Genomic DNA, 23,468 nt, shown 5'->3' on the forward strand with positions numbered 1-23,468 from the left:
ATAATCAAAACCAAAATAACTGAATGGAAACAATAGTTATAATGTCGCTCGGCATATACAACGCAACATTCTCAAAACCAAGTACACTATCCCTAAACCCGAAAACTCACAAAAACACAAGCCTTTGGAATATCTAACAGTCTAACTCCAAAATATCTAACAAAGAAAATACAGAAGGGCAATGTTTAACAGCTAGAATAGAAAGGGACTTCTTGATCTGCGAAAGCGGCAGATGTACCTCGAAGTCTCTAGAGTAGTCACCTCCCTCAAGGATGGTAGGCATGAGTAGCGGTACCTGGATCTGCACATGAAAAACATGCGCAGGAGAGGCATGAGTACACCACAGCGGTACTTGGTAAGTGTCAAGCCTAACCTCGGTTGGGTAGTAACGAGGAAGGTCAGGGCCCTACTGAGGTTAAATAAAATAATAAGGTCAACAGTATAGGATAGAACAGTATAAATAAGTACATCAGTGAAATAATACAGGATGTACAGGACAGCAACGACCATACAGAAACAAAGTAAACACGGAAAGGAAGTACAGCTCAACACCAATGATAACGATCGGGGATCTCTCAGGATACCGTCCTGTAGTCCCATATGTATATCCAATGGATCTTCCGGGATCCCGTCCCGTAGTCCAACTCAAGGGCGCGGGGATCTACTAAAATCCCGTTCCATTGTCCTAAATGTAAATACCCAGTATTGGGGAAATCTACCGGGGGCATTCCTGTAGTTCCATATAACTGTGCAGGGGATCTACCGGAATCCCACATCCGTAGTCCCAAAATAAACAGGCAAGGGGGAGCTACCGGAATCCCACATCTGTAGTCCCAAGATAAACAGAAAAGGGGGAGATACTGGAATCCCACATTCGTAGTCCCAAAATAAATACACAGTAGCAATAGAAAAATATACAGAAATGGCAATATTTCATATGAAGGCAACAAGTGATTCTAGCCTAGCATGCTGCACAAAATTCAAGTAAGGCAGGTTGAACAAATAAAGCAATTAAGTCACTTAGACATGATTTCCTAAGCTAACAACATGCTTAATAGTGCAAGTAATAGAAACAGGAAAGGAAACATGCTAATAATTACTTAAAGAAAACTGAATTTCCAACAATTAGCGCAAGTACGCACTCATCACCTCACGTACAAGGCATTTCAATTACCAAATATACCAATCCTAAGGGGAAGATCCCCCACACAAGGTTAGACAAGCCACTTACCTCGAACCGACTCAAAAATCAACTCGAGACCACATTCTTGCCACGAGTACTAGACTCCAAACGACCCAAATCTATTCAATAAAATTGCATAATGTAAATAACACTTCAAGTATCTGATTCTACAATTAAAGTCTAAGCTAATACGCGAAATTATGTAAAATGACCAAAATGCCCCTCGGTCTTACATCTCGGAATCGGGTGAAATTTACATTTTCAGAAACCTCGTACTCTCACGAGCCTATACATAACAAGAACACTGAAATCGGAGTCCAAATGACCCCTCAAATCCTCATTTAAAGGTCTCTTAAACTCAACCCCTAATTACCCATTTTCCCCAAATTTTTCACCACTAATTAGGTCTATAATCACATAAAATGAGTTATGAAGTCAAGGATGTTACCTCCAAGTGATTCCCCTTTGTTTTCCTCAAAAATCTCTCTCAAAAGCTTCAAACTTGGATGAAAATGGTGAAAGAATAGCTCAAATTCACGAAGGCAACTATTTATATGTTCTGGCCCAAGCATTTTCGCATCTGCAGCCCAATTTCTGCTTCTGCGGTACCGCATTTGCGGTCCTTGAACCGCATCTGTGGTTTTCCACTTAAGTCCCAATTTTCGCTTCTGCGATCCCTTTTTCCGCATCTGCAGCATCGCAGATGCGACTCCTAAGCCGCTTCTGCAGTTCCAGCCTTTCCAGGCCCTTTCCGCTTCTACGCTCCTTTTCCCCGCATCTGCGGCATCGCACCTGTGGTCCCCAATCCGCAGGTGCGGAAACACCAGAAGCAGAAAATCTGAAGCAGTATTGTACTACGTTTCCCTTTTATTATTTATAGGTGGGCCCAATATTAATAGGAAAACGCAATACAATACTGCGTTTAAGGAAAACACAGTATTATACTGCGTTTTCCTTAAGAAAAATTAATTTAATAATAATACGCAGTACTATATTGCGTTTTACTTTAACGGCTAACTTTCCGTTAAAGTAAAATACAGTATTATACTACGTTTTAGTTATTTATGTAAAAAAAAATTTAGTAGTAGAAATGTATTTTTTGCCCAAAAAGGCATTGGAAAAGTTTCGGACTCAACCAAAATACAATGGATGAACTGTCATGGGCAAAAATGGCAAATCACTCAAATAAGGAGAATGTGAAAGTATTAATTTTTGGCCCACTCTAATCCAGTGTAGAATTGGGACCCCACCTGGAAAAGATAGCCGTTAGAAAATAAAAACAGCCCAGTTCCCAAACCCTAGACATAGTTCTTTCTTTTTTAGTAAGCTTTATCTACAGACCATAATAAGTTTTACTTACAAAGGCCAATGCATTTTTAGTTGTATGTAGTTTTACCGATGTAAGCTTTTGGACGGACCAGGAAAACTAGCCGTTATAGGCTTTTTAGTTGTATGTAGTAAAGGGGAGGGAGCCTTCTGAATCTGGTGCCACACACACCTGACACTTTTTCATATCTCCCAATAAACTTTTCACAGATTCCTTCATATTTATTAGCTCTATATGCTCCACTTCACGTGCTTCCCCCCACCTCCTCTAACTACAAAATCTTCTTGTAGTGTGAACTCTACTGTTTAGTTTCAAAATAGGAAGATACTAGAGGTAGCTAAGAGTGAGGGAAAGAAAAAAGAAAATAGAAAAGTTTCATCTTTACATTATCTTGTTCAATTCTTGAACCCTTAGTCTCTCAGCTTGTAGAATTGAGAAGTTAGGTTAGTGGTAATGGGAACTAAAGATCAAATCTTTAGTAGTTTTGAACCATACCCATTTCGAGTTAACAAGTCTTTAACTCAAGAAGGAGCTGGGAGATGCATTATTTCTGATAAAAACAAGGAAAAATGGAAGATTGAAGCTGGTTTTTCTTGGTGTTCAAAAAGGTTCTTTCTATTTGCCCCAATTTTCTTGTTATTTCCGCTACTAATTTCTGGAATTCAGCCAGCTTTAGGCCAGGATTGGGATGGTATAATTATTACTCAAGCAGATTTTCAAGCACTTCAAGCATTTAAGCAAGAGTTAGTTGATCCAAGAGGGTTTTTGAGGAGCTGGAATGACAGTGGATTAGGAGCTTGTTCTGGTGGTTGGCTTGGTATTAAATGTGCTCAAGGACAAGTCATTGTAATCCAGCTTCCTTGGAGAGGTTTAGGTGGTAGAATTACTGAAAAAATTGGTCAATTTCAAGCTCTTAGAAAGCTCAGTTTACATGATAATTTCATTGCTGGTTCAATTCCTTCTACTTTGGGACTCTTACCTAATCTTAGAGGACTTCAACTCTTCAACAATAAGTTCTCTGGTTCTATTCCTGCTTCTCTTGGTTTTTGCCCTCTTCTTCAAACACTTGATTTGAGCAATAATTCATTGTCTGGTACAATTCTTGCTAGTCTTTTTAATTCTACTAAGCTTTATAGGCTTAATGTTAGCTATAATTCTTTGTCTGGCTCAATCCCCACAAGTATCACACAATCTCCTTCCCTCATTTTCCTTGACCTCAAACATAACAATCTTTCAGGCTCTATTCCAAGTGATATTGGGAGGCTCTCTAGGCTTACAACACTTGATTTGTCTTACAATGCCGTTAATGGAAGCTTGCCCGAAAGCTTCTCTAATCTATCCTCACTTGTGGTCTTGAACTTGGAAAGTAACCAACTTGATAACCAAATCCCAACAGCCCTAAAAAATTTGCAAAAACTGTCAATTCTTAACTTGAGGAATAACCATTTGGTTGGTGATATTCCAGTCACTATTGGGAACATTACTGCTCTTAGACAACTAGATTTAGCTCATAACAATCTAAGTGCAGAAATTCCAGCTTCTCTAGGTAATTTACCAAATCTTAGTTCCTTCAATGTTTCATATAACAATCTGTCTGGTCCTGTTCCAACTCATCTTGCTCAGAAATTCAACTCAAGTGCCTTTGTGGGTAATCTTCAGTTATGTGGGTACAGTTCTTCAATCCCATGTCTAATTACCCCAGCAGCTCCAGCCCCCGAAACACTAAGAAAACGAGGTCGTAAACTAAGTACTAAGGATATCATTCTCATAGTAGGAGGGGCTCTTCTCATAATCTTGGTTCTACTATGTTGCATTCTCCTATGCTGCTTGATCAGGAAAAGAGCTGCAGCTAAAGCAGCAAAGGATGGCGAAGCCACCGGTAGGGCAGCGGGTGCAGCAGCTAGAGGTGAAAAGGGTATTCCACCAACTGCTGGAGAAGTTGAAGCAGCAGGAGATACAGGAGGAAAGCTTGTCCATTTTGATGGACCTATTGTGTTCACAGCAGATGATCTTCTATGTGCTACCGCCGAAATAATGGGAAAGAGCACTTATGGTACAGTGTACAAGGCCACATTAGAGGATGGCAGTCAAGTTGCTGTGAAAAGATTGAGAGAGAAGATCACAAGAAGTCAAAGGGAATTTGAGAATGAAGTCAATATTCTTGGAAAGATTAGGCATCCAAATCTTCTGGCCCTTAGAGCATATTACATGGGTCCCAAAGGAGAGAAACTTCTTGTTTTTGACTACATGCCTAAAGGAAGTTTGGCTACTTTTCTTCATGGTAAGAAGAAAACTGTTTTCAATTTTACATTTATTTGCTTTTATTTGTGAAATTCAGATTATAAAAACTACTGCCTCTTTTGCAGCTCGCGGCCCTGATTCACCGATTGATTGGGCGACTAGGATGGGAATAGCAAAGGGTACAGCAAGAGGCTTGCTCTTCCTTCATACAAATGCCAACATTATTCATGGGAATCTTACATCAAGCAATGTTTTACTTGATGAAAACACAAATGCAAAGATTGCAGATTATGGTCTTTCGCGCCTCATGACTGCTGCTGCAAATGCAAATGTGATTGCAACTGCTGGAGCACTTGGCTATCGGGCACCTGAACTTTCAAAGCTCAAAAAAGCCAACACGAAGACAGATGTATACAGCCTTGGTGTTATCATACTGGAACTTCTAACTGGGAAGTCACCAGGAGAGGCAATGAATGGTGTGGATTTGCCACAATGGGTTGCTTCAATTGTGAAAGAGGAATGGACCAATGAGGTGTTTGATCTAGAACTAATGAAGGACGCGTCTGTAATCGGTGATGAACTGCTAAATACTCTGAAATTGGCTTTGCACTGTGTTGATCCTTCACCATCAGCTCGACCAGAAGTTCAGCAAGTTCTCCAGCAACTGGAAGAAATTAGACCGGAAACAGCTACCAGTTCTGGTGATGACGGTGCTGCAGCTCCCTCAGCAAGTGATGATTAGATACTAGATTTCTCATCTAAGTAATTTTTAGGAAGATGTTTAGGAGTTAGATGCCACGATTCTTTCATTCTTGAATTGGGTTGGTCAAGAGAGTGATTTTGTTTACCGTCTGTAAATACCCAAGTGTGTGCTATTTGGTTTTGTTATTTTGAGCGGCAATGGAATCCTCCTAATTTCCATAACTTTTGGTCCTACAGAACGTTCAGTTTAGCAGTTAAACAAGACTGTCTTTTCTTCCCATTTCACTTGTGTTACCAAATTTACTGTCAAAACTAAATACGCGAAGTTACAGTAGTGACAGCCATAAAGCACCGTCATTTTTCAAACGCACAAGAGGGTGAACGGATTGTTAGTTCCAGAGTTGTGAGTAATGTTGTTGGACTGGACTCTGGAGTACAATTATTAGATCCAACGTGTCCCTCTCAGGTCAAGCTGAATATGATTACGTTCAAAGATAAATCACTAAGAGACAGTCAATGCATCAACCTAAGATTATTGCACGATGCAACAACTGCGCAAACGTAATGTAAGATTTGAAGGAAAAAAAAAAGAATAAGAAAAGTATTTCATAAAATTTGTTGGCCTATATAACAGGTTTGCGTACAAAGTGCAGCATACTATCCATCCTTAGGAGGAAACATAACATGATCACATTGAATGTAAAAATAAAAAATTGGTTTGAAGGATTCAAAGGAAGAAGTCCCTCACTCTGTTTTCTATTCCCAGAGGCTTGAGACCTTGATGATGTGAACTTGCTAAAACTGACTGAATAAATACGATAATTAATGGCAGTCTGGTAAATGAAAGTTCCCACAGGCTATCAATTAGAACTCTACGAGGACAAAATGTTGGATCAAACATTTACATTTGAGATATGAACCTGTCTCTAAGCTATTTTACAAATTAAGTAGAATACACAAGAAGGGGAGGGATAGGCGGTTAAAGAAAAAAAGAAAGGCAGAAGCTAAAAAGCCAATATGTACAGCAACTCTTCAGCTACCATGTTTTGCATATCCACTAGTTTCCTCTGCAACCGTCTCCCAAACATTTGCCATCTTTTCTGCATACCCTGCCTGGTAAAATCCAACATGTTATTTTCTCATATTAATCTTTTCCAAGGGAATAGAAGAAGGAACAAGTAAAAGGGCTAACTCTTACTAGAAAGGAAAATCACTTTGATGAACACCAGTAATAGCAGAACGTTCAATGCAGTTCACAGGTGACATACCTTATCTAAGAAAAGTTTAGAGGTGACCTAAAGTTTCATGTATGCCCGACCAAAGATTCTACCTTGTCACAAGAAAGTTCAAGTGGCTTGCTAATATCACGTTTCAAGTCCTAGAAATAAATGGATGGCAACAATTTTTAGTCAATCATTTATAATAACGATGGATCGAACTGGAAAGCCAAACTGCAGAAAAAACAAGTAGGAAAGATAGAGGAAGGTAATAATTTATTTAAGTTGAGTTGATAATGTATGTTAGCCTTCAGTTTAGCACAAATCCGGTTACCATGTTATCATTATTATAAGCATTCCTTTTCAAGTTTTCCACAAAGATGGCTAAAACAACTTAATCCCAAAATGTATAGCCTCTTTCTCACATTTAAATGCGGGACCAGATTTAAGGGTTTAGTTTCTGATAATGAATACCATGCAACGCGGAATGAATCAAGTCACCATCTAATTTAATCTGGCTTAACGAAGCAAGGACTTCAAGTAATTCAATGAAGCCGGCGAGAGAAATGAAAAAGAGCGGATAATGCCTTAAATTACTAAATACGGGAATCAACTCCATTGATTTGCAGTAGAGTCACAAATTTTAAAATGGACACAACTGCTACATGCATAGGATAAAGTTATTGCATGCACATGCTTGTATTCCAAGTCATATTATTAGGACTCACAACAATGCAACCCAAAAACTAACCAATAGTCAATTATCTTATCCACAAGAGAGTAATTAGAAATGGCTACAAGAGCCCAGAAGAATAAAGATTGGGAGTATGCTAGACTTTCCTAAGAATGACCATTTGACCTGATAGAAACAGAGCAATGCAGAGCAGCATTCCATCAACATTTAACATATCTCAAGTACACAATTACTGATATTCTCACAAAATATTCCGAGTCTCTAGTTCCTGTGTTCATAGCCTCTGAAACCCACTGACACAGACCCAAGATCCCACTTTAGTACTTAATTGACTATCGATCTTCTACTTCCAGCCATGTAAACCAAAATGACCAGCACCATTTCAAGCAATTATCGCAACCTATCAGTCTAAAGTTTGAAACAAATTCAGTTCGTAAGTACTCTAGTTTTTACTCTTCTTGGGACATGATTACAGTGCAAAACCTACAGAAAACTTTTGCATTTGTGATGTGCCACTGATTCCTAATGGGCATAGGACGACACTCATCACCTATAGTCCATCAGTTATGCATCACTAAACCTTGAGTTTAAAGGAGTTAACGCTAGGTAATATTCCTCAATGATGTCCACTGTGCACTGAGAAATGGAAAACGGCAAGCTAGTGATGGACCTTGACTCAAACCGTGTATTGACCTGCCCGTTGAGACACGACAAGAGAGGAACAGGGACAAGAGGCACCCAAACATTTTCATTGCACAAGGCAATAAAGAAATAGTTGAAGATTACAACCTTTTCCAAAATCCTCTCTATATTTGTATCTATCTCCTTTATCAGATCTTTCTCTCATCATTTAACCATTCCACACAACATTTTTCTATATTGAGCTCGAAACTTTAACAAATTCAGTTTGCACATGGCAATGAAATAGGATGGAGTAGGAAAAAGGAAGACGGTTCTCCCTGAGTCTGCAAGTTGAGTAAGAGGTTAGGGAGGATGCGATAATAAAGGTCCTTTCTAAAGTAACAGAAACAAGGACCCTCCCTTCCACCCAAGAGATTCAGTTCATGAAAAGCCTAAAAGAAGAAGAGCCCGATCTAAGAAAAGCAATAGTGAAGACCAAAACACAGCAGCTAGAATCCTATTTAAAATCCCAACTACGTTAACAAAAGTAACGTTAAAAAATACTCCTCGTGTTTTGTGACTGGAAAAACATACATGTTAGACAACTATTCTCGCAATACATTTGGTACATTTTGATATCCTCCACAGCATAGTTATTTTCCTATTCCTCGTCTCTATAGGGGAAAAGCACGCCCCCCTTATCCTTCTTCCTTTTCTTTTTCTTTTTTGGCATAAGATATTCAGATGAAATTTACCATCTTTCATTCTAATAATTTCTTCAAGGAAACACAAAAGACATGCTGATATCTCGCATATTTAATTTTCTTGCACTTGCTAAATAAAACGAAACAAAACACTTAATTTGCTTGGAAAAATGGAGCCGCTTTTTGAAAAGTGGTTGGAGAAAGGACATTATTCTCACTATATTAGATGGTAACAACTTACGAACACAAATAGATTAAGCATGCTTAACATCAGATTCAAAGTGGTCTATAATATTAGCTGGACATATTGGAATAAATCAAATGCCCCATAAAAAGCACTTGACAAGGGGAAAAAACAAAAAACATGCTCCTTGGAACAATGCTTTCAGAGTAGACATTTGATGCGGCAATACTAGAAGACAAAGATACCTGATTGACAATAAATCCTCTCAACATTCCCAAGAAGTCATCATGCCTTTCCTTCTCAAATCTCTCAAGCTCATTCTTGTTGTTTTCCTGCATGTTTCACCATCAAGCAGCTATCGTGTTAATCTCAGTGAAAACGATATAACGCATACATTATGCAAAATAGGAGAGAAGATATATTAAATATCCTCTTTACAAAAATTAATACTTTTCCTGATGTGAGTGCAATTTTAAAATAATAATCAAACGTTGCCTTCCTACATGAACCATTACATCAAATCAAACAAGTTGAACTGGTAATATATGCATGGTCACTCTAGTGAACAAAGCGGGAGCCTTGTTGGGAGGGGTTTTACATAAAATAACTTCAGCACCTTAAATTGTTAAAAAGAGACTAATGAATAAACATTTAATGAGCAAACCTAGTATCATTGACAGTAGCTAAGTTGCTCAGACACGGGTGCGGATGTCCCACACGGGTGCGGATCTAGAGGTCGGATTCTTTGAGATGTAAATTCCAAGATTCGGGAATACGGGTCCTAGTACGGATACGGGTGCGGAGATCCGGCTAAAAATACAACAACAACAACAACAACAACAAAAAACCCAGTATGTTCCCACCAGGTGGAGTCTGGGGAGGGTAGTCTGTACGCAGACCTTACCCCCTACCTAACAGCTAGAGAGGTTGTTTCCAATAAACCCTCGGCTCAGGAAGGGTAATAAGAAGAAGAGGAAAGCAAGAAAGGAAGAAAGAGGGAACAGAACAAAAAGAGAAAGATAAAGGATAAGTAGTACCAAATAATAGTAACAGGGAATACAATACCTGAGGCGAACAAAACTACATAACGTAATAAAAATCTAAGAATATGAAGGGACATGCGTACTACTAAGACTATCGGTGAGCAACTAACAACTACCCACTAACCTTCTACCTTAATCCTCGACCCTCACACCCTCCTATCAAGGGTCATGTCCTCAATAAGCTGAAGCAGCGCCATGTCCTGTCTAATCACCTCTCCCCAGTACTTCTTACGCCTACCTCGACCTCTTCTCAAACTCGCCATGGCCAACCTCTCACACCTCCTAACAGGAGCATCAATGCTTCTCCTCTTAACATGTCCGAACCATCTCAGCCTCGACTCTCGCATCTTGTCCTCTATGGAGGCTACTCCCACTCTGTCTCGGATAACTTCATTCTTGATCTTATCTCTCCTGGTACACCCACACATCCATCGCAACATCTAGTACCAGAACATTATCTTCTGCATGTGAGAGTTCTTGACTGGCCAACACTCAGCCCCATACAGCATAGCTGGCCGAACCACCACTCTATAAAACTTACCCTTAAGTCTTGGCGGCACATTCTTATCACATAAAACACCGGAAGCGAGCCTCCACTTCATCCATCCCGCTCCGACGTGATGTGCGACATCTTCATCAATCTCCCTGTTACCTTGGATAATAGACCCAAGATACTTAAAACTCGCTCTCTTGGGGATAACTTGAGCATCAAAGCTTTAATTCTACGTCTGCTTCAAAAAAATAAAACTATAAAAATATCTCTAAATTATGAGAAATTTTGTGGAATACTTATGTAGTGTGGATTTCTTTTTTATTCTCAAGTTGTAGATACATAAAGGATTGATTTCTTGGATAAGGTATTTCAAATTTACCATAGTTTTGGTTCTGAATTCGAGAATCAAATTATATCTTGCCTCAAATTGTTCCGTCCGTTGTGGTCAAATAACCCAAAATTGTTTGACTAAATCCGGTACGGATCCCATACCCACACCCATACTAGTGTCGTGTCGACACGGGTACGGCACCTAAACTGCCATGTCGGAGCAACTTAGGACAGTAGTAGGTTGAATAAATAGAAAATTATAACTAGCTTCATATATAAGAAAATAGCTCTAAGAAGCCACATTCAAATAACATCTCAACTTCCCAGGGACAATTAAAATAAAATATCTACTTTATTGTAGCATGATTGGTGATATTACTTGTCCCACCTTGGTTGAAGGAATAGGTTGTTGTCTTCTTACATGGTCTCAGGCTATTCTAGCCTCATGAACTAGGCTTTTGGAGAATAAGTTAGGCCCAATGTCAATTTTTTTTGTTGATAAGGCTATGGGTTGCAGGAGAAGTTGCTGGCTATGGGGGCTTGGAGAAGCAGTGGGACGCGAATGGTATTGTGGACGATGACGGTGAACTACATTAGGGAGGCTATCAAAGAGGTGTTAGGCGTTCTCGAAGGGCTACACTGGCGGCCACAAAGGGCATTGGTGGTGGAATGAAGAGGTCCAAAGGAAAGCAGAAGCTAAGAAAGTAGCGTATTTGAAGCTAGCAGAGAGCACAGACGAGGAAGAGAAGAAGACAAACAGAGAAGGGTATAAAAAGGCTAATAAGGTGGTGAAGTTGGCGGTCACAGAGGCTAAGACTGCAGCGTTTGGTCGTTTGTTTGAAGAACTGGGGGACAAAGGCGGGGACAAAAAGTTGTTCTTGCTGGCCAAGGTAAGAGAAAGGAAGGCTCGTGATCTGGACCAAGTGAGGTGCATCAAAGACAAGGAGGGCAAAGTTTTAATGGAAGAGGCACAGATCAAGCGAAGATGGAAGACTTACATCCATAAACTCCTAAATGAAAAGGGGAACATGAACATTATACTGGATGATTTGGAGCACTCCGAGAATTGTAGTGATTTTAGGTATTGTAGGCGTATTTATTGGAAACAGCCTCTCTACCTGCATTAGGTAGGGGTAAGGTCTGCGTAAAGACTACTCTCCCCAGATCCCTCCTGTTGGGATCAAACTGGATATGTTGTTGTTGTTGTTCATGGGGGCTGTGCGTAAGACGAACAGGGGCAAAGCGACCGGGCCAAATAAGATCCCGGTAGAATTTTGGAAGTACGCGAGTAGGGCAGGCTTGGAGTGGCTAACTAGGTCGTTTAATGTCATTTTTAGGACGAAGAAGATGACTGGAGGATGGAGGTGGAGTACAATGATTCCGTTGTACAAGAACAAAGGTGATATCCAACACTGTAACAACTATATGGGTATCAAGTTGCTTAGTCATGCTATGAAAGTTTGGGAGAGGGTGGTGGAAGTGAGGGTACGGAGGACTGTGCCCTAGTTAGGAGGTGTGAACGCTTGGCTTTGGCGAGTATGAGAAAAGGCAGAGGGTGGCCTAAGAAGTATTGGGGAGAGCTGATCAGGCAAGACATGGTGCGACTTCAGCTTACTGGGGACGTGGCCCTTAATAGGATGGTGTGGAGGTCGAGAATTAGGGTAGAAGGATAGTAGGTAGTCGGGAATTTTTCTGATCCATACCGGGTTGTTTAGGGCTAGTCTGTTAGTATCTTGTCGTTGTTCTTTGATTGCTAGTATTATATCTATTGTCTAACTATCTTTCGCTTCGGTTTTCTAGTATCTTGTCGTGGTTACTGCTTGTCGTTGTTCTTACATTGTTATCATTTTCTGGCCTTCGTTGTTGATAATGATTGTTTTCTACTAATCCTCTCGAGCCGAGGGTCTTTAGGAAACATCTCTACCTCCCCAGACCCCACTTGTGCGATTTCACTAGGTTTGTTGTTGTTGTTGTTGCTGTTTTGATAAGGCCCAAGGTCAATTTTCTTAACATGGTATCAGATCCAAACCTATCCTATTCTTGGTTCAATCAATACTGGCCCCCCATGTTATATCCTGCACGCACCAGATGTCTCTAAGCGTGTCGAGGGTTGTTAATTGTCCCATATTGGTTGTTAGGGAATAGGTTTTCATGTCCTTGTATGATTTTGGGCAATCATCGGATGATGAGCTAACTTTTAAGACTGAGTTAGACCCAAAATGCATTTTCTTAACAGGTGAAATATTGAATACTAACTATTTTGCCCCACCTTACCTGCATCACCTACACTATACATAGTTGACAGCACCTGATTAATCAACTAGAGATATCATCCCAACAATAACGTTCGTAAGAACTTTAAATGAATCTTCCAGTTAAACCTTCTGAGGAAGTAGGACTGTCCAACCGTAATCCTAAACACCCATAAAGCTATTGTTCATGTTCTACCAGAGTAGTAGAAACCTCAGTTTCTGCTTCACTAATCCAATATGGGTAAAAGGAATAGAGCTTTAACAGTGTATAATAGAATCAGGCATGAACAAGATCCCATGTTATGAAATTCCAGGATACCAACTTTGGTTCCACTTGTGGCGCTCACAGTCATAACTGAGAGATGACTTGGACCTGAATATCATGAACTCGATAGCTATGACCTATTTTCATCCCAAACTTAAGTTGAGGTGTTGCAAAGATGCTCAAAGAAAGGTCTAAATTAGATGAAAGAAAGAGCTAATAGTAGTGTAATATATGGAGAAACTCGGCCTTATTTGAAAAGAGTGTGTGTGTTGTGTGTGTGTGTGTATATATATATATGCAGATAGGAGGTGAGTGCCGATCAGTCACCCAGGTGAAGCATTTTGATTAACTTCCCATTGCAGTCCATTTATCACTTTTTTGCCCCCAATTACCGAATAATTGTTTCTTCTCAACACATCATAACTTAAGCACATGTAGCCTTGAACTGTGAAATTGAGTATAAGTAATCCAATTTTTGTCAACTGACCAGCACCTAGAAAAAGTTACCCAAAAAGTATACATGTCTTTTTCAACATTAACTGTATGATTTTCAGTCACTTTAAACACAGCAAAGAGGATTCATCGTCTAAAGAAAAGAGACAATGATGCAGATGATATGATAATTAATGATATGGATTGCTCACTATGCAGTAAAGAAAAAGAAGATACAAAAATCAGAAAGCTTCTTTAGTTGCATCACTAACTATTAGCATTTGAGGTTACCTTGATCCGCTCATACTCGCTCACAGCAGAACTTTTGGCATCTTCAGTAACTCTAAGAGTTTCTTTGAGCTCTTCTATTTTACGAATTCTAGACCTGTCCCCACCAAATATCTTAGATGAAGCAGCTTCAAGTTTTTCAATCCTTGAATTCAGTGATGACAGCTCTGACAACAGTGTCTGTACAGTCAAAAGAGCACTTGACCTATCCGAAAATGCATTGTTCACAGCTAACATCACTCCAAGGTATTCATGGAGCTTATCCTGCAACATTTCGACACTTGAACAGATAATAAGCAAATGCAAAGAAGTCTTCCGGTGCATATTTTTTTAACAATTAGTAAAAAGCACAAGCAGTTAGGATGTGTCCAAACAAGATAGTCTCTCAGATGATTGCCAGGTAAATCTTTGTCTGATCAAGTATATCAGGTGCAACTATATACGTCAGCATTCAATTTTAAAAAAGAGAAACTAATATGAACTCACCAAATGTTTGACAGTTTGTGCATTTAGCTCCCTATATAGCCTGCTCGCCTTAACAGCAGCAGTTGCGACATTCTTCATATCTGCAGCCCTTGTTCTTTGTGAATCATAAACTGCTTGCTCTGTCTCAAACTTTGTCAACTTGACGAAAGCTAGGCCCATTTGCCCCATGGTTTCTCCAATATCCTGCTGAGCTTTTACGAGTGCTTCAGCCTGAAGAATCATAAGAATAAGGTAATTGCTCGGTGCCAGTAATGGTCAAATAACTTTCCCAGCAAAAGACTACTGAATAGATCAGATAAAGATGTTCATGTTCAGTCTAAGAAAATACTGCACACAGCACGGGCAGTACTTTCATAATAAGTCTTATGACTATGCACTAGCAGTAATAAGGAAACTCAATCTACCAAGTGAATTCACATTTATCCAAACTGAAATTTTTTTAGCATACCAGCAATGATGTGCATATTGCACATGAATATAAGACCAACTTTAAGGTACTGCAAATAATCAATCAGATGTTAATATTCATAATATTTACTGTATCCACATTCAAAAGAAGAGCAGATATTAACCTGCTGAGACACATTGCTGAGCTGCTGCTCAAAATCCTGCAATTTCTCCTTCTTTTCCAGTAACTCCTTGTCCTCCTCTACTACTTGGGGCTTCACACCACCCCAATCATAAGTCACAGATTGCTTCAACTCCTTAAAGATTCTCAATAAGTCCCTACCTCCTTTGGCAGGCTGAGCCACCTCATTCACATCCACCATTCCCCCTCCTACTGTCTCGGCGCTAAACATCTGTTTCGGTAACTTCACTGCCCCATCCAACATCCTTGACGCCACATCCGTGGTCCTCACCAGCGGCAGCTTCCCATTCGCCTCCAGAAACATCCTCAGCTCCTCGCTCCGCCGAATTACCGGATGCGCAGCTAATCTCCTCAGGTACTTCTCCAGTGCTGCTCTCCTCTGTTCCAAAAACTCCTGTTTCTGCATCACCTGACTCTCAACTACACTCTTGTCCGGCCTTAACGGAATGAAAAAACCTCTATACGACTCCGCCAACCGGTCCGATAAAGTCACCACGTCTCTAAATCTCCTCCGAACGCTGAATTCAGTTCCATCGAAGTCAGGTAAGTTCGTCCTCGTAGTAATTAGGTAAGTAACATAATTCGACCCCCCTGGAACGAGCGAATTCGTCAGCTCTTGCTCTTTCAGTGGATCCGAAACGCTGAGTCTCAGGAATTCCGAGGATGATGACGGAGATGAGGAAGGCGAAACAATAGAGTGATCGTGACCGTTGATTTCAGTAGGAGATTGATCAGCATCAAAGGATCTGAAAATAGCCTCCGCATAAGAAGGAGGTTCAAGGATGGAATTGAATGAATTAGGGGTTTGACTTTGCTCAGCGGGAATTTCAGCGAACGGCAGAGATGAGGCGGAAAGTGGATCGGAGAATGAATGAGCGCCGTTGGATGAATCGTCGTTGAGGACTAGTGATTCCATCTCCTCTTTGGATGCATATAGATGAGACTCTTCGTAACTCTGATTCTCGTATCCCATCATTTTTTTTTTGCAATATCTTCGAAATAGTATAAATTAGAGAAATTCACCAGAGTGGAAAAGAAAAGGAGATTCTAGAACTGAAGATGCCGGAAAGTGGAGAGTGGCCTTCGCCGGCAAGAAGAAAGAGTTGTAGCGGGGATTGCACGGCAAGGGAGAGGCTGAGACTGACCGAAGCTAAGGGCGACGAAAGTCGACGGTGAGTACGAAGACTGCAGGATGGCAAGTGGAAGCACGTCAATAGCATGTGTCGTAAGAAGCCCCGTAACTGATACGAGTTGTAGTACATTTTAACTTATTGACATTTGGGTTTTGGATTGAATTAGTTTTGGATTTGGCTTGATCTTCTTTGCAAAATAAATATATTTAATTTGGATTTGATTTTGAATAAGAAATTAATTTTTAAGAAATACTACTATAGTTGAATATCCATAAAAAAGAAAAAGTGGAAGCCAATGAACAATCTCTATTTGCTACAAAACGTAGTTTTGAATTGTTGAAAAAAATATTTTCAAAAAATATAACGTAATACTTAAATCGCACTCAAACTTGCAGGCATTTATCAAATTCCAACATTGGACCCACTAAAGTCTTTTAGGACTTCCAGCATAACATTTTTTGACCAAAAAATATTAAATTTTTTTGTTAAACTAATTAAATAAAAAGATAATGGGTAAATCCTTGTTAAACATAATAAATCCTAGATCCGAAATTGGTTGATATAAACAACGTATAATTGCACTTAAACCAATTTTATGCAAATGGGTATTTAATGGTATTGTTATGAATGTACGGGGAGTAATGACAAGCAATAAATATAAATGGTAATAAATGTGAATAGAGAGAATGATTCACCCAAATATTCAATGAGGTGGATGATTCTCCCTCTCACAATGATGTAAGACAAACAAACGTGAGAATATAGAAAGTTTTCTCGGATCTGATGCGAGAAAGTGTGGGGTCAACAACAAATCGAATCTTTTTGTAAAGACAATGTTTGTAATTTACTTGAGAGTCGACTTTTCATGAGAGAACTTATCATATAGAATAGTACATACCCCCTCCCCTCTCCATTCTCTCTCTATTCCCCCTTATATGGGACGTATCCCTTACCTAACGGAAAGTACAAGTGCAAAGAATATTCTGTGGAATATTCCCCTAAAGTATCTTACTACTAAACTAGCCGTTTGGGCTGATCTGAGTACTCGACCTCGACCCTAGCTACTCAGCTCGCCAATAGGTTCCTTCCATCTTGAGCACGACCTCGGCCTAATCGGCTCTTAATAATCCTCTCTTAGGCAAGATTCCCTTGGTTAAATTTTGATCCATACAGTTAGTCCCTCCGCCCGTCGGGGTTGTTCTTTGGACGAGCTCGATGGACGGACTTTGCTAGTTGCAATTTGAGAAATCAGGGCAGGCTGGCCGATGAGTAACCTTTTTATGGCGAAATGACGACGTGGCGCTTTAAGAGCCACATCTGACTGATACGTCAGTTTGAAATGACATCACTTCATCATGCGTCATTATAGCGCATGTTCCCAATACGTTACGTCGTTTCCCGCGCCTCTTCCGTTTCGAAATCAATGTGGCGGCATTTGGCTTTCTCGATTAGGGTGCCAATATTCTTATAAATAGGGATGAGAATTCCTCATTTGAGCTTCTGCATTTCTTAAGCATTCGAAACTCCAAGCTTCCCCTTCTTCTTTTTCAGAATTCTTGCATCTTTGTCTCTCCCTTCTCTTGGCGTTTTCTGCTATTGTTACTCCTTTCACATTTGCACTTTCTTCTTATATACGTGAAAGAAAAATGGCTAGTGCAGCTTCTAACCTTGAGGGAGATTCTGATCTTGTCCCATTGACTGTGGACATGCCTTCTCATGAAGAAGGAGTGGCCATTGTAGAAGATGAGAGTTTCCCCACTGTGGATGAGATAGTTCCACATTCAGGGAGGACCAGGTCAGACTTCTTGAAAAGACCTGAAGATGATCCTGAACCCGTTGTTTCTGAGATGGATGCAGCGGCGCTTGTTGCATTTAGGGCTAAATGGCGAATTTCAGACCATGTCGAACTTATCCCTGTTGGTAACGATGTGGTGCAAATACATCGCCCAGGATACTGCGCATTCTACGCATATCCATTTGTCGTCGGCTATACGCTCCCTATTCCTTCCTTGGCGGAGGACTTCTGCCACTATTATGGTGTGTCTCTCGCTCAGCTCTCCCCGTACATCTATAAGATTTTCCTTATGCTTATCAAGTACGCGAAGCTAGCCAACTGTGGGATTTCTCTCCGTCATCTGCTTCACATTTTCGCCCCAAGTTTTCATAGGGGTACGATGATACACCTTAGCTATCGTGGGACCAAGGGACTGGTGGTGAAGATGGATGATAAAAAAAATCGCCGTTTTTAGGTCAATTTCTTCTGTGTGAGGATGGAGCACGTGGTGTTGAACCCTAATGGGTTTCCCGAGGAATGGAACTTTGCTCGTAAGTGTTTCTCCCAACTGGTTGTTTGTTGTTTCTTTTTGGTGATCTAATCATTCTCCCTCTTATCTTCTTTTTTATGTAGCCGAGAAGGATCCTCCTTTGCTAGTTGCCGACATTCGTGACTGGGTGAGCTAAATTTTGCCTCACACGGTGGGGATCCATGAGTGGTCCCAGTTCAATGAGAGGTTTGGGCGCAAACCTTCAGCCGGTGAGTCATTTCATTTCGATCTTAGTAGTTTTGACATTCGTACGGTCTTTTCTCTCCTTTCATTTTTTACTTAAGTTTTTCTTTGTTGGTAGGTCAGAGGGCTTCGAGGAGGGCGAGGGCTCCTACTCTCGCTTTTCGCCAGTCAAGTGCTTCGACTGGGTCTCTACTCGCCACGGCTACAAGCGAGGTCGTTCCGACTGTTGTTCCTTCTCGGACCCCGGCTTTGCGTAGGCCTAACTTCTAGGTTGCTGCCCCACTAGTGGAGATCTCGTATTCTTCAGTGTTTCATTTGGTGGATGAGTCGTCGCAAGGCGAGGAGGAAGAGGCTCTGCTGAAAAGACGAAGGATAGAGGTTGACGGTGGAAAGATCGAGGATGAGGAGCCCGCGGGGGGTAATCCTGAGTTGACCACGGCCGAACCGGGGGGCGATATGGCTTTGGATGCAGAAACCGTGCCCCCGTCAAATATGGAGATTGCTTCTATGGAAGGAGGGGAGCGACTAGAGGCAACTGCGGTCATTTCAAGGAGTGATCTGCCAGAGCGGGTCGATGTTCCCTCCTCGCCTGAAGAGAGGGCGAAAAGAGTGATCGTAGATTATTACGAATCCGGCTCCGATGTCGACCCTAAGGAAGAGAGGATATTCGGCGAAGGGTTTACTCGGGTTGAGGTGAGAACGGATAGATTATCTCGTTCGATTGTCATCTCTTTGGACTGTGACTTGTTGGCTGACACGGTGAGCGTGGTCCCTTCTTTGGCCCCTCTTTGCTCTGCCACCGAGAACAGGACTCTTCAAGCGCTTAAGGATGCCGATTTGTCACTAGGCATATTTGGGATGGCTCTGAGGGTGAGATTCCTTCCTCGTTATTTTTGCACTTTGCGCCCTTCTCATTTTTCTATCTTTACTAACTCTTTTCGGCTCTTCCTTTTTCTTTTCTTTTCTCTTTTTTTAGACTTTCATTTTGGAGATCGAGAGCACCGAGAAGCGGAAGATTGTATTCTAGAAAATGGTTTCGAATTACCTCCGATATCGTGACAAGTACCGTGAGATGCGTGCACGGTTCAGAGCAGGCGGTAACCTCTAGTCCCTTAGAAATGAGTTGGACCAGAAGGACGAGGAGCTTGTGCAGACTATTGGCAGATGCGGTGAGCTCGAGGGGGGCTTAGGTCCAAGGAAGACGAACTCGAGGTGAGCAAGGGGGTCGTGGCCGAGTGCATCGACCTTCAAGCGCAAGTGGCGACCCCGCAAGCCAATCTTGAGCAAAGCTTGATCAGAGTTGCCGGCCTAAGTGGTGAGATGATCGAGAAAGTGGCAGAGTTGGAGGGGACCGAGGAGGCCAGAGTTGAGGCTTTGGCAAAGGTAGCGAGGACGCCATTCGCGTCCTCAGGTCTGAACATGAAAATGATGCGAAAACAGTTGCGTTAAGGGAGGCACGACTTGACAAGTGAATTAGTGAGCTCGAGAGAGATGTCTCGAGTTGCTACTCTTGATCAAGTTGCTACTCTTGAGGCCGAGAAGGTGCGGCTATTGGCTCGACCGTCCTCCTCTCATACTTCTGCTTTCCCCAACGTTCCTCGGCATTTATATGAGATGTGGATCCACTCTGAAGCTCAGCTGGACATATATAGGAATTTGATGATGGTGGGGAAGGTTTCTGAGGCGATTTTGAAGATGCCCGTGCTAAGGCGCATGACGCTAGGATTGCCTGCGGTTATGATCCACACACCGGGGACCGGTGATGGTGAAGAGGACTTAGACGGGCTTGCATCTGATGTTTGGTATGGCGATGAGTATCCCGATGGCGGGGGCGATGATAGAGATGGCGCTGCTAGACCAGGCGGTGAAGGTGGCGGTGGCGAAGACGTGGCAATGTGGTGTGATGCTTTTGTACTTAGTTTTTGTTTTCTTTTTTTTGTGGGGGCGTCTTTCTGGCCCTTTGTAATATATTTTATTTTTTGGAATGGACTGATCATAACTTTTTGCTATATGTTCTTGGGCCCTTCTACTTTTCTTCGAATGTTTTTCTTCGGAAGAGTTGTGTTGGTACATGCTATTTTGATCATGGTCGAGTATATCTTTGGTTGAATTTGGGTGAAGTCCCATGTCGTACTTAATTCAAACGAAGTTGTAAATCGAACTTAAGTCAGGTTAAGCATGAGTTGAAATCAAGTGTGATCGAATATGAATTCGAACAAGGTCGAATGTGAGTTGAATCGAGCAAGGTCGAATGTTGACTCTTAGTTGATTCGAACAAGGTCAAATGCGAGTTAATTCGAGCGAGGTCGAATGTGAGTCAATTCGAGCAAGGTCGAATGTGAGTTAATTCAAACGAGGTCGAATGTTAGTTAATTCAAACGAGGTCGAATGTGAGTCGATTCGAGCGAGGTCGAATATTGACTCCTAGTTGATTCGAACAAGGTCGAATGTGAGTCAATTCGAGCGAGGTCAAATGTTGACTCTTAGTTGATTCGAACGAAGTTGAATGTTGCGCAGAGTAAAAACTTGATTCGAACATCATGTGTTTGTATGCTTTGCTTTCATATATATATATATATCGAAGTTTACATGCTTTTCGGGTTGATATTCTAGGCCCAGTCTATCTATTCCCTTTATTGTTCGGCCTGGAGAAGTATTCGAGGGGTCGGACAATGAACTTGTTAACTTGCAATCTATCCTGCTCAAGCCTTAAACTTCGAGATTTCCCCCTTTTCGCCTCGTTAAAAACCTCCCTGAGAAAACCCAGTTGGGACAAAACTCAGGTGAGGGAAAAAGAGTACAGCCCGGAGAACACCTTTTCTTAGAAGTTAAAGTACTTGAGGTGGGCGACATTCTAATTGGTTGGCAATAACTTCCCCTCCATTGTTTCTAGTTGGAATGACCATTTGCTTACTGGTGCCATAATCTTATATGGGTTGTCTCAATTAGTCCCTAGTTTTCCATCTCATGGGTCCTTGCTCGCCTGTGTTTTGGCTTTGAGTACGTAGTCCCTTATTTTGAGTGGTCTGATCTTGGCTTTTTTGTTGTAATATTGCTCCACTTGTTGTTGTTGAGCGACCATCCTTATGTAAGCCATATCTTTTTGCTCTCCGACCTCATCGAGATCTTGCCTCATGCTTTCGTCATTAACCGGTCCGCTCTCGTGTGAATATCTCAGGCTTGGTTCTCCGACCTCGATCGGTATTACTGCATCAGTCCCATAGACTAGCGAATATGGTGTTTCTCATATGCTTGTTTTCGGCGTTGCACGGTATGCCCATAGCCCTTTTGGCAGCAATTCCGTCCATAGTCCCTTGGCATTCTCGAGCTTCTTTTTCATAATGTTCAATATTGATTTGTTGGAGGACTCCGCCTGACCGTTGCCCGCGGGGTGATATGGCGTGGAGAGTATTCTTTTAATGTGCCATTTTTCAATGAACTCGGCGATCTTTTTCCTAGTGAACTAGGGCTCGTTGTCATAACTTATTTTTTTTGGGGATGCCGAAGCGGCATATGATGTTCCTCCATATGAATGTGACCACTTCTTGCTCGCGTATTTAGGTGAATGCACCTGCTTCTACCCACTAAGAAAAATAGTCAGTTAAAACTAAAAGAAATCATACATTACCTCGTCCCGCTAGGAGGGGTCCGACGATGTCCATTCCCCATTACATGAAAGGCCAAGGTGAGGTGGCTGAGTGGAGGTGTCGCCAACTTGGTGAATCATGGGGGCATATTTTTGGCATTGCTCGCATTTTCTTACGAAGTCGACAGCCTCTTTTTTTATCGTGGGCCAATAGTAGCCCGCTCGTATGAGGCATATGATGAGAGCTCGATTGCCGGTATGAGCTCCGCAGTGACCTTCGTGTACTTCTTTGAGGACGCACCGCGTTTGATTTGGTCCTAAGCACTTTGATAGGGGACCACCATACGTTCTTTTGTACAAGTCATTATTGATGACGTTGTACCTGGCTGCTTGCATTCGAAGCTTCTTGGCTTCTTTTTTATCGGGTGAGAGCACCCCGTCCTGCAAATATTAGATAATACGATTGCGTCAGTCCCAAGTCAAGTTTATAATTCGTACCTCGATTTGATCGATCGATGAATGGAGGAGGGTGACCACGTTCCCTTCTCCGTCTATGCTTTTGGTGGCCGCTGCTATTTTGGCGAGGCCATCCACTTTGATGTTCTGCGCTCGGGATATTTGATCGAGCTGGCATTCATCGAACTAGGGTAACAGTTTGCAAATTTTGGCCTGGTATTTCTGTAGTCGTTTCTACTTTATTTGGAAAGTCCCTATGATTTGGTTGATGATGAGTTGTGAGTCGTATCGCAGGACTACTCGCCGTGCTCCGTACTTGAGTGCCAATTTTAACCCTGCAATCACGGCCTCATTGTTAGTCATATCAGGGCACCGTATGGACTGACAAACTATTTCGCCTGTTGGGACCTCGAGCACGAGTCCCAGTCCAGATCCTGATGCGTTAGAAGCACCATCTATGTATAGAACCCATTGGTCGCACATTTTGGTAGAAGTACTGGCGGTGTCCCTTTCGACATCGGGCATTATCTTCACAGTAAAGTCGGAGACAAAGTCGTCAAGTACTTGCAACTTTATCGTCGTTCGCGGCTGATAGGTTATATTTGCTCGCTCAGCTCTATGGACCACTTGGCCAATCTGCCCGACAGTTCAAGTTTGTGCAGGATATTCCTTAGAGGAAAAGTCGTGACCATCGAGATGGGGTGGCATTGGAAATAAGGTCTAAGATTTCGTGAA

At 41.6% G+C, this 23,468-nt stretch overlaps 2 protein-coding genes across 3 annotated transcripts; one reads left to right on the forward strand and one right to left on the reverse strand.

The window, feature by feature from the left end:
* Positions 1 to 2,487: 2,487 nt before the first annotated feature.
* On the forward strand, positions 2,488 to 5,733 carry LOC107798443 (putative leucine-rich repeat receptor-like protein kinase IMK3). Its single transcript, XM_016621445.2, has 2 exons — positions 2,488 to 4,791; positions 4,877 to 5,733. Exons 1-2 carry the CDS (start codon positions 2,964 to 2,966, stop codon positions 5,491 to 5,493), a joined length of 2,445 nt encoding a protein of 814 aa, XP_016476931.2. The 5' UTR covers positions 2,488 to 2,963; the 3' UTR covers positions 5,494 to 5,733.
* A 557-nt stretch (positions 5,734 to 6,290) lies between these two features.
* LOC107798446 (sorting nexin 2B) lies at positions 6,291 to 16,306 on the reverse strand. 2 transcript variants are annotated; one of them, XM_016621449.2, is made up of 6 exons: positions 15,035 to 16,306; positions 14,463 to 14,672; positions 13,980 to 14,240; positions 9,119 to 9,205; positions 6,722 to 6,831; positions 6,291 to 6,566 (listed from the first exon to the last, which is right to left on the reverse strand). In XM_016621449.2, the coding sequence occupies exons 1-5, from the start codon at positions 16,025 to 16,027 to the stop codon at positions 6,757 to 6,759; spliced, it is 1,626 nt and encodes a 541-aa protein (XP_016476935.1). In that variant the 5' UTR covers positions 16,028 to 16,306; the 3' UTR covers positions 6,291 to 6,566; positions 6,722 to 6,756. The 2 variants fall into 2 exon arrangements, with proteins under 2 accessions (XP_016476935.1, XP_016476934.1); XM_016621448.2 differs by lacking the exon at positions 6,722 to 6,831 and having other exon boundaries at positions 15,035 to 16,290.
* Between the last annotated feature and the right edge of the window lie 7,162 nt (positions 16,307 to 23,468).

Source organism: Nicotiana tabacum, chromosome 6 (assembly GCF_000715075.1).
Source record: "Nicotiana tabacum cultivar K326 chromosome 6, ASM71507v2, whole genome shotgun sequence".
NCBI lineage: Eukaryota > Viridiplantae > Streptophyta > Magnoliopsida > Solanales > Solanaceae > Nicotiana > Nicotiana tabacum.

What these genes read in the sequence shown, in the direction of transcription:
- LOC107798446 (XM_016621448.2), bottom strand. Translation starts at nt 16,027, where the DNA reads ATGATGGGATACGAGAATCAGAGTTACGAAGAGTCTCATCTATATGCA. An exon ending in GCGAGTATGAGCGGATCAAG is followed by an intron (nt 9,206 to 13,979) that starts GTAACCTCAAAT and finishes TGAAACATGCAG; the next exon opens with GAAAACAACAAGAATGAGCT. An exon ending in GAGGATTTATTGTCAATCAG is followed by an intron (nt 6,567 to 9,118) that starts GTATCTTTGTCT and finishes GGATTTTACCAG; the next exon opens with GCAGGGTATGCAGAAAAGAT.
- LOC107798443 (XM_016621445.2), top strand. Translation starts at nt 2,964, where the DNA reads ATGGGAACTAAAGATCAAATCTTTAGTAGTTTTGAACCATACCCATTT. An exon ending in TTTGGCTACTTTTCTTCATG is followed by an intron (nt 4,792 to 4,876) that starts GTAAGAAGAAAA and finishes CCTCTTTTGCAG; the next exon opens with CTCGCGGCCCTGATTCACCG.